Genomic DNA, 14199 nt, shown 5'->3' with positions numbered 1-14199 from the left:
ACCAGAGCCTGTCTGTATAATCTGTATAATGTCTTGTGACGTCCACGGCCTTCCCCAGTTACCACTACTGTGCATGTGTGTCAAGGACAGAAAGGCAGATGTGGCAGTGGAAGGTGTCAAAGCAGTTTGGAGAGAAAAACAAAGTAAAGAACAAAAAAAAAGAAAACGATTAATCGATTATTAAATTAGTCATCGATTATTTTAATAATCGATTAGTCATCGATTAATCGATTAATCATGGCAGCCCTACTACCTACTGCTGCCTTTTATTCTCTACCTGCTGTTCTCTGTTGTTTCTTACCTGCCTCTCTATACCTTTTGTCTATTTTACAGATGTGCACCAGTAAAGTGTATGCTAAGAGGACTGTCCTTTTATTATTACACAAATCCAAAACAAAATTATTATTTTTATGCAGCTATAACATAAAATGCATGCAGCTTTTCTTTTAAAAACAAAAAATATTAGAAACCGGCATATGAATGTGTTTTAGTTTTGTCTTGATGCACTGTTTAAATTACCTCCTCCAAAAACACAAGGACATTGTATTAAATGTTTTCCATACAGTATTTTCTTTGTTAAAACCTGTTTAAAACTGAAACTTTTGAGGGTTTCACATGTCTAAATCGGCCTGACAGGTGTCTTATCACATGACTTTATCCATTTTCTTACGAAAGAGGAAGGAAAGTGAACCATGCCACCTTATTGTAGGCAGGACACTTTTCACTTTGCTTTCCTTTGCAAGTAAACTTGTGGCTTTTTGTTCCTTTGCAGATATTTTCCATCGTGGTATTTGGAACCATTACATCAGAAGGCTACACGAATACAACCACCTTGAAAGAGACCCATTGCATGTTCAACGACAACGACCACGCTTGTGGTTTCGGTGTGGCAATTGGAGTCTTGGGCTTTCTAGCCTGTGTTGCCTTCCTGATACTGGACGCTCACTTTCCAAACATCAGCAATGCCAATGAAAGGAAATACATTGTCACTGCAGATCTGGCCTTCTCGGGTGAGAATCGGTTTTATTGACAGCTTAGCAACACATCAGATGTTGAGACGAACTCATGCTTACCTCTGTGAAGCATCCCCTCTTCTTTTAACAAGAGTCTGTAAATGTCTAAGAGCTGAGGAGACCAGCTGCTGGAGTTTTTGTAAATAAATGTTCCAGTCTGATGTAGGATTTTAGCAAAAACCATGCTGTTGTAATCATGTGGTATTCAGTTTAGAACTGTATTGCTGAAATATGCAAGTTCTTCCCTGAAGAAGTCATCATTTGGATGGTTGTTGTTCTAAAACCATTAAACCTATCATTTTTTGTAGCGCTTTGAGATTTATGAATGTAAAGTGCCCTATAAATGAATTCTATTATTATTATTATTATTATTATTATTATTATTATTATTATTAAAACTTGTATATGCTGGCTCCTGTCACAACCTTTTAGAGTTGTGTTGCTGCCATCAAATTCAAAAATACCCATTTCTATTGCTTAAGATGTACAGTTTCCAGTTCCATTGTAAATAAAACATTCTGCTTAAAAACAAAGAAAATGTTTAAACAACGTATCAGTTTTTTGGAAATCAGGTTGTTTTTTAATCTCGAGCTTGTTTTTATTTCCCTGCCTTTAACACGCGACAGGTTTTTGGACGTTCCTGTGGTTCATCTGTTTCTGTGTCCTGGCCAACCAGTGGTCCAAAACTAATCCTGAAACGGTCATAGCTGATGCTGGCAGGGCTGTTCTAACCTTCGCCTTCTTCTCCATCATCACCTGGGTGAGCATTTGATCTCTGTCGTGCGTTACCACCAGAATCAAAATAACTACCTTCAAACACACTCAACCGGTTCAATTGTTGTTGTAAGGAAAAGCTCCACCCATTCATTTTGGCTTCTTCCAACAGGCCCTTTTGTTCTACTTTGCGTACGGACGGTATCGCCAGGGAGTGAGTGAATTTAACCAGGACTACACGGACCCGGCCCACGACCACACCGCTCCGTACCCGTACGGCAACAATGCTGCCCCCGCAGGCTACCAGCAGTCACCTTTCTCCAACAACCAGGGGAACCCAGGAGAGTACCAGCCCCCAAATTACTGAAGAACTGAGATTCAGGCGTGTAAATCGTAGTGAGGAGGGTGGGTTTCTTTTTTTTTTTTTTTTGTTGAATGACGTGCCATTAGTTTTGCTGCTCTCGGCACATCTTTCTGTTGGAGTGTTTCCATACTCGTGGCCACACTGATTTTATTATTATTATTTTTATTGTTATCAAAGTTGCTGCATCGTGATTGCGCGTTGTTTTTGTTTTTTATGGATGTTTTTTTTGTTAGTTGAAGTTTGACACAACTGAAATCTGAAGAGACTTGTTTTTTCTTGTTGAAAGGTTGACTTTTGTTGTCTTTGTACCAAAATGCTGAGTAATTAAATAGTTTCAGATATGATTCCAAGTTAGATTTGTTAAAACCAAAAGCAAAACAATAAGAAGAAAATCTGTTGTGGGTTAAAAAGTTTGAGAATTTAATATTTTACGTGTGTGTGTTACTGTTGGGAACGCAAAAGTACTTTTTTAATATTGTTGTTCTAATGTTGATAGCAACTGTTTCACAGACATAACTTGATTTCTAGTTGAGCAAATGTTGTTTGACCTCGTAGGAATTATTTTCTTTTATCTACTGTAATGGTTTTTCAATTAACCACTGAAAATAGGTTTAAATGCACTGATAATTTCTTTTTCTGCAGTTTGAACTTGCTATAGCTTTTTTAAACTTTTACATGCTGCTTGTTTCGACATATCCAGATCATTTGGTTTGTGGTGTGGCTCAGATGCAGATATTAGCAAAGAAAAAAAAGGAAAATCAAACTATTTTGGCACTATTTTGATACATAGTAATAAACTGAAGATATATTTATTATCTTGCTTAAGATTGACATCCAAACTTTTTAATAGCGCTTTTTCTACTTGATTTTTTTTTTCATCGCCTCCTGTGACTTTTACTGTTTCCTTCAATGGCTTAAGAGTAATTCCACATTTATGTGCCTTATACAGTGTTCTGTATCAGACTGGGTTTGCCAAATAAAAACTGTTCCAGTTCATCTTGGTCAGCCTATAATTTATATCCTGCTTTAAAAGAAACAGGTCAGCCCTGTGCAGGTGCTTTATACACCCTTTTAGCAAATGTTTGACTTGGTTTTGTTTGAATGTGGAGGAGCTTGTTAACAAAAGACAAAGTCCTACTGTACACACATGACGGTGCTTCATAAATGCATCAAAGAGATTTTTTGACAGGTGTCAAATTAGGAAGTTGATTAAATGAGGAAATTCAACCGGTGAATTTGTATGGTAATTCAAACTGAAATAGTCTTTGTTTTATTCAATGAATAACTGTTAAGGTGGACAATTTGTTGAAAGATGATTTTTTTAAACTAGATTTAAAAGGCACAGAGGCACATTATTCACTGCCACCTGCTGGCCAAGTAATGGAAGTGCACCACAAATAGAGGGAAACTATTTAATTTGATGTTACCTGTTCCTAAAAAATCTTGTGAATAAAATTTACACATTGCAGATATTTATGTGATGTTGTAAAGGAACAAATCTGATCCAATAAAAAAATCGAATATAAGAAACTACTTTGACAAGACGGAAATGTTTAAAAATGTCAGTAGGTCTGGTTTATGTAATTTGAAGGGGAAATACTTAAAGTATTAAATTGTGTATTTTTTACATGAAATATTATTGTACATTATTCTTTCTCCTTTGCTTCTAATAAATAAACACTTTAACTAACAGGCTWTGTTGTTGCCAAAAGAAGACTAAATGAATGGACACATGAGTTCACTGTTTAGAACAGTGTTTCCCAAAGTTGGGGTCGGGACCCAAAGTGGGGTCCCGAAACATCAAGGTGGGGTCCTGAAAAGATTTTCTGAATTAATTACATTTTTGCCTTAGTTGTTGCAAAGGAGTGAGGTTAGTATATTTAGAAAGGATAAATGTAGTATAAAAATATTGTTACTATGTCCATGTTTAGTTGACCTGATACAAATGTTTATCATCCAAAAATAGCTGGGGGCACAGGTCTCTGCTACTGTTATTTTGTGGGTCAAAAGCTGAAAAGTTTGGGAACCACTGCACTTTGGTTCCCAAAATTGGGCTTGGGACCCAATTATGGGTCAAGAAGCACCTTGGATAATCTCCAGAAATCAATTTAAAGGATAACAAAATAATTGCTGATGTAATATTTTCCCTATAATTATTACAAAAACACAAAATAAGTATAAATAAGTATTTATATTTGTGTACAAGCTGTTTAGATTGTCAAAAAGCCCGTGTTCTTAGGGTTATTAACGACGTTTGTGTACTCAGACCAGTAATATTTGGGGTCACAAGTTTTTGCCATGAATATTTTGTGGGTCAGAAGATCTAAAGTTTGGGAACCACTGGTCTAGAAGGACTAGTTTTCATAATTCCGACAGCACCTGAACGCAGCGTCGTACATTTCCTCTGCGCGCGCACTGCGCAGACGCAACGCCGTGCTGTCGTCATCAGGACAGGAAGTAGTGACCGTCTTTACTCGACGCCAAAGAAGAAGAAAGAGCGACACAAAAATGACGCCTGAGCTCCAACCATCACCGGACCGTTGTCACTAGTTGAACCCCCGACACCTGAGGTGAGTTGGAGGCGGTGTGGGACGCTGCCGTATCAGAAGGGCTTCAGGGCTCTTCTCACAGCAGCGATGGCATCTCAGTCAGGCAGGGAGGAGGACAGCTCGGACTCGAACATGCCAAGCCAAACTCATTCATGCGAAGGTTCGTCTGTCACTTCCTGAAACATTTCCCTTTCTTTTAGTAGATGGGGATGGATAAAATTAATAACTTAATTCTCTTTGGTTCGGTGAAGCTGTTAGAGGTCAGAGGTGAATTATTTTAGCTTTAAAAGGCCTTTAAGGAGGAAATGCCTGAAATTGTCTGCTAGTTCATGGTTATTGTAGCTTCTATGGGACAAAACTAAATATAAAGTGAGTTGGGCTTCAACATAGATGTTCTCTGTCAATTACTTATTTAAGAGCCTGTGTCACTTTAATATGTTTCCTCTGAACATTTCCTGTCAAAAGGTATCAAATAGGGCTTTCTTGTGTTAGGTCAAGTAAAACTATGCATTATGTTATACTTTCTTTTTTTATATAGATTTTACCCTAAGTTAATTTGTCAAACACTTTATTGTTTGGATAATGATGGTTATATGACAAACAGGCACATAATCTGGGCTTCATAAGCAGCAGTATTTTTACCAATAGAGTGAGCTGATAAAGTGCCTGTGACATGCATATCATTCCAATATAAAAAGTAAAAAAAAAAAAACACCTTTTATATTCAAGAGACTTGTCACAATACACACTATTTTACCCATTTGGTCAAACAACTGGCACATTTTCTTAAACATGGCTCGGTCAGTGTGGAAGCAGAAGTGACATCAAAGTGGACGAGGAACTCCATGTTTATTGAAACAATATTATTTGAACTCTCTCTTTTTCATCTGTCTGATTATTCAGATTCTTGTCTGCAGTCTGTGCTGTCGGCTGCTGTGTCAATGTTCAGACATTCCCCTTCATCATCACTTCCTGTTACTTTACGTGTGAATATCTCAACAACTGTTCACCTCAGCGGTGTGAAATTTGTTTTTGCTTAAATGTTATATTGTTATCTTTTCAAAAAATGAATTCATATTTCTTACAAAGCGTCAATGTCGCTGGCATTGTAATAGCCACAACAGCAAAACCCTCACCATGATTCTGCCAGAACTGGTTTTTCAGGTGCACAAGAGACCTCTGGTGGTGTCCTGAGGTGTAAAACTGGAAACTTCTGGATACTGCCTGTATAGGTTTTACTTTGCAAGATTTTTTTTCTTTTCTAATGCAAAATGTTAAAATATTTTTTACTGAGAAAATGACCAAAAATATTCAGATCCTTTGAGCTGTGATGTATCTTCACAGAATGCATTAATGTACAGAAATATTTAATAAAGTAGTAATATTGATAAAACTAGGATATGATGAGTTTCCAGCTCATTAAGTGCCTTGAAGTTTAAAAAAAAAAACATTATTATCACCCATTACTGATGGCTGGTGTAATAGTGTTTATGAATGTGTATTCATATTTGTGTGTAGCTACAGCAAAACATCTTTCTACACAACTGACGGGGGTTTTAATATCCGTTTGTTTTGATATGGTGAAATTAGTAAGTGAGCTGAGGGAAAACTCGTCCGTGCTTTGAAAGAAACAGATCAGTGTTTTGACTTGTTCCCAGAAATCTGATCTGCACCAAATCTGCCCAGAAAGCAAAAAACAAACGAGTGTATGGCAAGAAATAACCAATCTAATATATATTTTTATTGTAGCTATTTATATTCTGATATGAACTTAATCTGTTTTCTGTCAATCAGCTCTGTAGCTTTGTGGCTGAATGAAAACACGTTCTGAGTAGAAACCCTTTGGAGAAGCTCAGATGTATTAATCACTTGTCATGGACAGAAGGTCTTTTATTTCTCCAGTTAGTCAGTCATTAACAAACGTTACCACAAGTCATAGGTACTTTTATGTTCCTGTGCTTAGTTTCTAGAGTACATCATGTGTTACGCTCAGATTGATCCGTGACCTCAGTCTGCTCTGAATATTGGTTGCATCACAAAAACAACAGTGTTATGTAAAAATCCATGTTTCTTCACTAAACCAACACTTCCCTTTAACTTCCATTCTTCCTACGGAGTTTCCACCTTTCACCTTTTACCAATCAGTCCATAAATGTTTTCCCTGCTTCCTGGGAGCTTATAGATTACTCCAGTGAATGATGACACAATGAACTGGGCCGGTCTCCTGATTTGTCCCCTTTGAGCTGGAGCGTAATCTTCCAAGTATAGGTAAAGTTCACAAGCGCTGGACTGAAACCGCAACCAGTCACGATCGCACATTAAATAGTTTGTGAGCCGAGTGAGAGTTTAAAGATTGGAGCTGATAGTGTTGGGGTTTTTTATTTTTAATAAAGTTTAATGGCTCAAGTGAAGCAATCTGGCAGGAGACGAAAAGGTGAGCCTGGTCTTCTTCTTTTTTTATTTTTTTTAGTTTACGTGGAGGTGATGTTAGTAAAGCTGGCCTCAGTATGAGCCCTGACGATACTGGCATAATGGGTTGCCTTTCTGGCTCTTATGAAAGGGTCTTTCAGGTCTTGGTCTGGCTTTGGAAAACTGCACCTCATGTTCAGGCCTGGTTTGCAGCTCCTGAATCAAACCTTCACTTGAGCTGATCTCATACAAGTTTTCTCTTTCTAATTCTCTAACAGCTGGCTGCACTGCTGCAGATGGATAATTTTCCTGTGATTGTTGACTCAGCTGAAGGCTCACACTAGTTTATTGAATGCTGCAGCAAATATTCACGTGCCGTGTAACTTTCTCAAGTTTATACTATCTTCTTGAGCTGGAAAAATACCCATTATCTTTTAGATAAGACCACCCGAGTCAAACTTTACAACAAAGACCACCACATGTTGAGATGGGGAGTTGTAGTTGTTTTGGTCAAACTTTGATAATGACCGTACATTCTCACACATCACACAATTTGTTTGTGTCCTGGAAGACTCTCAGCTACTACTGCATTAAATTTGAGCTGAATATGAGTTGATTTGACAGAGTTTCAGCCATCTTATATCTGAGTTTGAGCTGTGGCAGCCTTCTTGAACCGGGTTGACTCAAAGTTAATCAGTTGTAGTTGTGCATACAATGGTTAATTTCTGAGAGTTTCAATGAAACATTCCAGTAAATCATGATGTATTTTGCAAACATGACAAACACTGATTTGTTCAAGTCAAAATAGCATTTTTAAACTACAATACATGTAAGAAAATATAATAACAAAAAATAAATAAAATAAAATAAAAGTGAAGCAACAGTTCGATACGTTTAGTCTCTTAATGAGTTTAATGTTTCTTAGAATATATTTTATAATTGTGCTCACATAAATTCTCTTTTTATTTACTTCATTATAAAATACCTAACAGAAAATGCTACTTAAGTTTTTTTTTTCATTGTTTGAATAATGAATTATTGTTTATGGCCCTACTTCAAATAATTAGATGAAGTCTTTAATTGTACCTGGGGGTGTAAGAAAAAACTTGTATACTGAAATATAGCGATATTTCATTACTTGATACTGTAACGTTTCTTAAAAGCACTGTATCGATTTTTAATGAAGTTTTAATGGATGGATGTTGTAAGAAAAAAAAGGTGAAATACAAATGCAGTTCTCACTGTTGTTTAGTGTATGAATTTATTCAGATTTCATAATGCACGGTGTGTTCTTTATAGTAAGTTTTTTAAAATTAGAATATTTTGGAGAAAACAATGACGTTATATCACCTTGTTCACAGTAACACAATTTCTTGCAAATGCAATACATTGTATTTTGATCCTTGTGCTGTGATATATATCATCACCAAATTCTCGCCACTTCACAGCCCTAGTACCGGTGTCAAATAAAGTGCGAGTGTTTCCTGCTTCAAATCCTCTGTAATTTTATTACTTCCACTCACCTTCCATTTAGACGCAGCATATTGGTCACTACCTGACGTTTGCTCCGCCTCAAGACGGATGTTCTTCCTGCTTCTGCTCATGCTTTAACACACACTTGCATGAACTTTCATTTGAGAGAGAGAGAGAGAGAGGGGGGGGGGGGGAAAGATAAAATACTGGCTCAGGTGATAGATTTGACTTCCATCTATTCTGGACAAACGTAAGACAGATAAGAGGTGTGTAAGTTTGTTTTAGTTATAGATTTAAGGAAATGATTTCAAGTAATGTCCTTGTTAACAATGTAATTGTTAAACTTAAATTGTGATTATTTCTCTTTGATTCTCAGCTATACCTGTGGTAAAATTAAGAAATTATTTTGGGTAGTGTTTTAGCTCTCATTTATGAGTTTTTTTTTCTTTTCTGAAAACCTTTTGCACTTGTGATGGCTTGCAAAACAAGTGTAACAGCTTTATGGCATTGCTGATATACACAAAAGATTGTGCGTTGGACTGCCAAGCCCAACTTTGTGTGGGCTGTCTTTTGAAACAACAAAAAAAAAAATGAAAACGTTGTCTAACCTGAAGGGTGACCATGGAGAACCTACGTATATGGGTTTTCTACAGGCACTACAAGTACAAACTAACATTTGGTTCAAGTCTGTCTTAAAGTAAACTTAATCACTGTTTTTTTTTGTCATAGGTCAGTCTAGGCCTCTCTCCTCCATGCCTGCTTCCCCAGGCTTCACTCGACTGGAGCAGAATGAGTCTATGAACCCGCTTCATATCTCTGTAGGTGGTCTTCCTATGTTGGCTTCCATGGCCAATACCACCGACCCTCGTTTCCGCCTCAAGTGGAGGCCCATTGTGCTTGTGGCCGTCTCGTTGACCCTGGTCCTGCTGCTCTTCATGCACTTGGGTTCAGGCTCCCGCTCCTACAACCCCCCTGCTACGAGATCCAACTGCGCCAGCACCAAGCATGCCGATACCCGGTACAATGACACCTACCCTCTCAGTCCGCCTGAACGTACCCCGCAAGGAACACGCTACCGCATCGGGGTCATCGCGGACCTGGACACGAACTCTCAGAGTGACAAGAAGCTGACGTGGTTCAGCTACTTGCGAAAGGGATACTTGCTGGTGTCGGAGAGCGGCGACAAGGTGGCGGTGGAGTGGGACACGGACAGGGTGGTGTTGGAGAGCCACTTGTCGGAGAAAGGCCGAGGAATGGAGCTGTCTGAGTTGGTGGTGTTCAACGGGAAGCTCTACTCTGTTGATGACAGAACTGGTGTAGTCTACCACATAGATGGAGACAAGGCCATCCCGTGGGTTATCTTACCCGACGGCGATGGGAGTGTTGCTAAAGGTTTGTGCTTCCCGAAACTGAAACTCTTGACAGACTTGTATTTGTAATTCAGCTTTTTCACACTGCTGTGCCTTCTCCCGGCAGGGTTTAAAGCGGAGTGGCTGGCGGTAAAAGATGAGCACTTGTACGTTGGTGGGTTGGGAAAAGAGTGGACCACCACCGAGGGTGAGTTTGTCAACAACAACCCAGAGTGGGTGAAAGTTGTGGGCTTCAAGGGGGACGTACAACACGAGAACTGGGTTCCCAGGTACACCTCTCTGAAGTTGGCAGCAGGGATCGAGCCACCAGGTGAGCAAACAAACATGATCTTTCTGTTTACAACCAGCCCCAGTTCCTTTCTTTGTGTTTGAGCTCTTTCTGAATTCCTCCGCAGGTTATTTAATTCACGAATCCGCAGCCTGGAGTGACAACCTGCAGCGCTGGTTTTTCCTCCCCCGTCGCGCGAGCAAAGAGCGGTACGAGGAGACGGCAGACGAGCGGCGCGGTACGAACATCGTCCTGAGCTGCTCCGCAAATTTCAACGACATCAAAGTGAGCCGCGTTGGACTGCAGAACCCCACTCACGGCTTCTCCTCCTTCAAGTTTGTCCCAAACACCGACGACCAGATCATTCTGGCGCTTAAGTCAGAAGAGGATGCCGGAAAGATCGCGACTTACATCACGGCCTTCACGCTCGATGGTCGCATTCTTTTACCTGAAGCCAAGATTGGAGATGTAAAATATGAGGGCTTAGAGTTTATATAGAGGGGGTCAGAGACAGAATCATTGTTAAGGCCATGGCACTGTGGTTCTAGTTTGTTTACAATCCAGTCACTGTTGGACTTTCTGGACTCGCTGCTTCCTAGAAAATGCGTAACTCCAACCCTCAAAGGGTTGTTGCACTGAAGAATTTAAAGCTGAGACTGAAAAATGAGGTCTTCTATTTCGATCTATATCGAAATACTGCAGTGCCAACTTGTGCTGTCCAGGGTCATCTCCTTGGCAAACCTAATTGTGGGGTTTAATAGTACTGTAGCCTTATTTGTAATGAATGTACAAAAAAATTGATTTATCAAACTGAGTTTTTCTTTTTTCTTAACAGATGTCTTTTCATGCACATACTCGACACTTTTTTCCTGTTTGCTCGATGTTAAACACTCTGGACACATGCTTTTTATCTCAGAATTGGAAGGAAACTTTAAATAAGTAATTTTACTGTTTGCATTTTGTTGTTTGTTGTTTTTTTGTGTTTTCTGGGTGAAACTCACAGTAAAATCTCGATCCCTATTTTCTGAGTCTCATCGTTTATTTATTTATTTATTTGAACAAACACAGCAATAAGAAAGCCACACACTTCCCTCAAACATGTCTTGACAAATCTTAAAACTTGTGAAACCACTCAGTTGTTTTGTTTTACTGTGAAGTGAAACTGTGGAAAAGCAGTGGGAGTGGACAAGTGCAGCTGCAGAATATATTCACATCCTCTCTCTCTTTTGCTGGACTTTGACGTGAGTGAGATCCGTGTTGCAGACTTTGAAAGGAAGTTCGTTGGAGGCGCCGTACCAGAGAAAAGAAGGTATGCATTTTTAGGTGGAAGATTGRACACAGAACTGTTTGTTGCGTTGCAATAAAAATTTGTAACATATTTTATTATTTGATCATTACAAGATCAAGTCTGCTTTCTTGAAAGAAAATTTTAAAGAAATAAATAGCTTAAGACTTTTGCACTGTTTTGTATTTTTACACCATTTTAAAAAGAAAACCTACATAATGTAAATGCAGACTAAGCTCTTTTCTCACATCATTCATTCTTTTTGTTGTAGATTACAACTTTGACATTTGGATATGATGATCTTCTACGGAAACCTAGGCCTACATACTGGTTGGCTGCTTCTCCTGTATGTTTCAGGAACAGCAAACAGTCTTGATCTTTTCAGTGAGTTTTCAGCTCAAGTATTCTGTATTTACTGAATGTACTCTGACCATACTCAAACTATGACCAGTTGTCTCAGAATGAACTCTTGGTTATGCAGGTTTTTAACATCTGTCTTGTTACAGCCTTGATTTGTGTTCACAGGACGTAATACCGTATTGCAAGAAGGTGATGTGAGGCTGTTTGGTACCGAGAGCCTTTCAGAGGGTCGTGTCGAGGTCTACCACGATGGGAAATGGGGAACTGTGTGTGATGACAATTGGGGCATGAATGAGGCTCAGGTGGTGTGTCACCAGCTCAAATTCCCTGGAGCCAAATCTGTTGTTGTTGGCAAAGACTATGGACAAGGTGCCTTGTAGTTCCGTTTATCTTCCACCAGATGGCAATGCAGATAGAGCTTTTGATATATTTTTAAGTCTGCATCAACTCACTTTTCTTTTATTCTCTGTTGTCGTTTAATTCATAGCACCTAACCCAATTTGGCTGGATGAAATCAGCTGCAAAGGAACAGAGAAACAGCTTGTGTCTTGTACATTTGGTGGCTGGGGAGTTACCGACTGCTCCCATAAGGAGGATGTTGGAGTTATCTGTGAAACAGGAAGTAAGTAGAAGCTCATAAGGAACAGATCTCTTTTTGGGGAACCCATGTTGACATCACGTTAAAAGCTCTGTGTCAGCAGAATTCAGCTGTGTTGTTTTTCTTTAACGTTCATCCCAATGATGGTGTGTTTTCAGGCAATAATATGACCATTAGCATCTCTCCACGCTCCCTGGACCACAGCATTCTSCTCTCAGATGAGCTTGGTGAAATATTTGACAGTGGGATAGGCTGCGATTGCCTTATCACATTCCAGAGTCCGACTGGGAACATGCAGGATGACGGCACTCCAGAGATGACTGAGACGACAATCTGCGCTCACAAAGTTATCCTTATGCAACACCCATTCTTCAAAATCTCAGTAGAGATGAATAATTTCACAGTTAGGGTCAGCAAGCCCTGCAAATCACACTTGAGACCTCTAATCAGGTATGATATACTTAATATTACAAATTTTGCTTGAGAACATGCATGGATATAATGAATATTTACCCCTTCCTCTTGGTAGGTACTTGTACACCCATAAGATCGATGTGACCTCCTCATCTGCACTGTGCATCCATCAGCTGGCTTCAGATTTTGGCGCAAAGCGTCTGATGGAGGACGTAGGCCGGCTGTTCTCAAAATTWATCCCCGATGCTTCCTTTAACACCCCGCTTTCACTTTACCAATACGCAGTAGAAACTGAGGACTTAATCCTTCAGGAAAACTGCATCCAGTACCTGGCCTGGAACTATCAAAACCTGACCAGTTCCTCAACTTGGTTTGACCTTCCAGTGGAGCTCCTTCAAGCCCTCCTTACCCGCTCAGATTTGGTAGCTCCTGATGAGTATTTTGTGCTTCAGACGGTGGAAAGATGGATCACAGACAAGTCCAACTCCCTAAGTTTGGAAACCCAAGTTGGCCTGCTACGTCTCGTTCGTTTCCCCATGATTTCTGCTGAGAAGCTGTACAACCTGGAGTCCAGCTCTCTCCTCTACGAGAATCATAAAAGCACCTATCTCGACTGTGTCCTGAAAGCATTTCAGTTTAATGTTTTACTCTTCAGTAATCTTACAACTAATCCAAATTTCAACGAAAACAGTGATGATTACAAACCCAGGATCTATACCTCTGAGACCTGGAGCATTGTCCTTAAACCTTTGAAAAGAAGCTCATCATATAACTCCATGCACAGATCAAATTATTATAATCATCATCAGTATTACCTTGTCCCCACTCCTAATCCATCTTATTACTTTGACAACGCATGGTTCAAAACACCTGTCCACAACAGCCTTTTATTCAAGAAGGACATGGTTGCCTGGACTGCAAGAGTTTTCACAAGCCAAAATGAATGTTCAGGGAATGGTTTGACGTGCACGTCAGTTCCTGCAGCAAACCTGTATCCCCAAAACCGACATACTTCTGAGCGCAATATCCTGTTCCGTAACCGCCTTCTGTTGTTGTGCCAGAACAAGTACATCTCTCAGATCCAGGGCTTCAAAGGAAACCTGGCTTACGTTGCTACAAATGACACCCAGGTCCCGGCCTATCCCTGTCCCGATGACAAGTACACCTACATATTTGTAGTGAGACCTGAGTATGCCTGACCCAACATCAGGGCCAGCTGTAGAAATTCAATCACAAAGAGCATGATCATTAAGTTTTTCATCCCAAACAAATCACCTCTTCAATTTAACTGATGGATTGTTTTCCCCCAAATTCTGTTACTGTATCAAATGTTTTATTTGTGTCCTTGTCATTTGTTAAATAAAGTGATTTCTTCATTCTCA

The 14199-nt window shown here is 39.5% G+C and overlaps 3 protein-coding genes across 6 annotated transcripts in view; all 3 read left to right on the top strand.

Annotated features, from left to right (window-relative positions):
* The window catches only part of syngr2a (synaptogyrin 2a), a 5498-nt gene extending 2411 nt beyond the window's left edge, over window positions 1-3087 (top strand). The window contains exons 2-4 of the mRNA XM_014010045.1: window positions 773-1010; window positions 1640-1773; window positions 1900-3087. Coding sequence (XP_013865499.1) covers window positions 773-1010; window positions 1640-1773; window positions 1900-2094 — 567 coding nt within the window. The 3' untranslated portion in view covers window positions 2095-3087. The remainder of the gene's footprint in view (window positions 1-772; window positions 1011-1639; window positions 1774-1899) is intronic.
* A 1442-nt stretch (window positions 3088-4529) lies between these two features.
* cant1a (calcium activated nucleotidase 1a) lies at window positions 4530-11180 on the top strand. 4 transcript variants are annotated; one of them, XM_014010043.1, is made up of 4 exons: window positions 4530-4661; window positions 9252-9914; window positions 9999-10202; window positions 10288-11180. In XM_014010043.1, the coding sequence occupies exons 2-4, from the start codon at window positions 9275-9277 to the stop codon at window positions 10656-10658; spliced, it is 1215 nt and encodes a 404-aa protein (XP_013865497.1). In that variant the 5' UTR covers window positions 4530-4661; window positions 9252-9274; the 3' UTR covers window positions 10659-11180. The 4 variants fall into 4 exon arrangements, with proteins under 4 accessions (XP_013865497.1, XP_013865495.1, XP_013865496.1 ...); XM_014010041.1 differs by having other exon boundaries at window positions 4530-4800; XM_014010042.1 differs by lacking the exon at window positions 4530-4661 and adding an exon at window positions 6893-7074.
* A 73-nt stretch (window positions 11181-11253) lies between these two features.
* Window positions 11254-14199, top strand: LOC106518668 (galectin-3-binding protein A). Its single transcript, XM_014010039.1, has 6 exons — window positions 11254-11469; window positions 11717-11829; window positions 11971-12174; window positions 12293-12427; window positions 12562-12853; window positions 12933-14199. Exons 2-6 carry the CDS (start codon window positions 11739-11741, stop codon window positions 14014-14016), a joined length of 1806 nt encoding a protein of 601 aa, XP_013865493.1. The 5' UTR covers window positions 11254-11469; window positions 11717-11738; the 3' UTR covers window positions 14017-14199.

This window comes from Austrofundulus limnaeus, unplaced genomic scaffold (genome assembly GCF_001266775.1).
Source record: "Austrofundulus limnaeus strain Quisiro unplaced genomic scaffold, Austrofundulus_limnaeus-1.0 Scaffold65, whole genome shotgun sequence".
Taxonomy (NCBI): domain Eukaryota; kingdom Metazoa; phylum Chordata; class Actinopteri; order Cyprinodontiformes; family Rivulidae; genus Austrofundulus; species Austrofundulus limnaeus.
Note: the sequence above shows the minus strand (reverse complement) of the source record. Positions and strands in the feature narration are given on the sequence as shown.

Bases quoted from the DNA above. Each gene is read 5' to 3' on its own strand.
- cant1a (XM_014010041.1), top strand. From the start codon at position 4,728: ATGGCATCTCAGTCAGGCAGGGAGGAGGACAGCTCGGACTCGAACATG. The intron at 9,915-9,998 runs GTTTGTGCTTCC...TTCTCCCGGCAG, and splicing joins CGATGGGAGTGTTGCTAAAG to GGTTTAAAGCGGAGTGGCTG. The intron at 10,203-10,287 runs GTGAGCAAACAA...ATTCCTCCGCAG, and splicing joins AGCAGGGATCGAGCCACCAG to GTTATTTAATTCACGAATCC.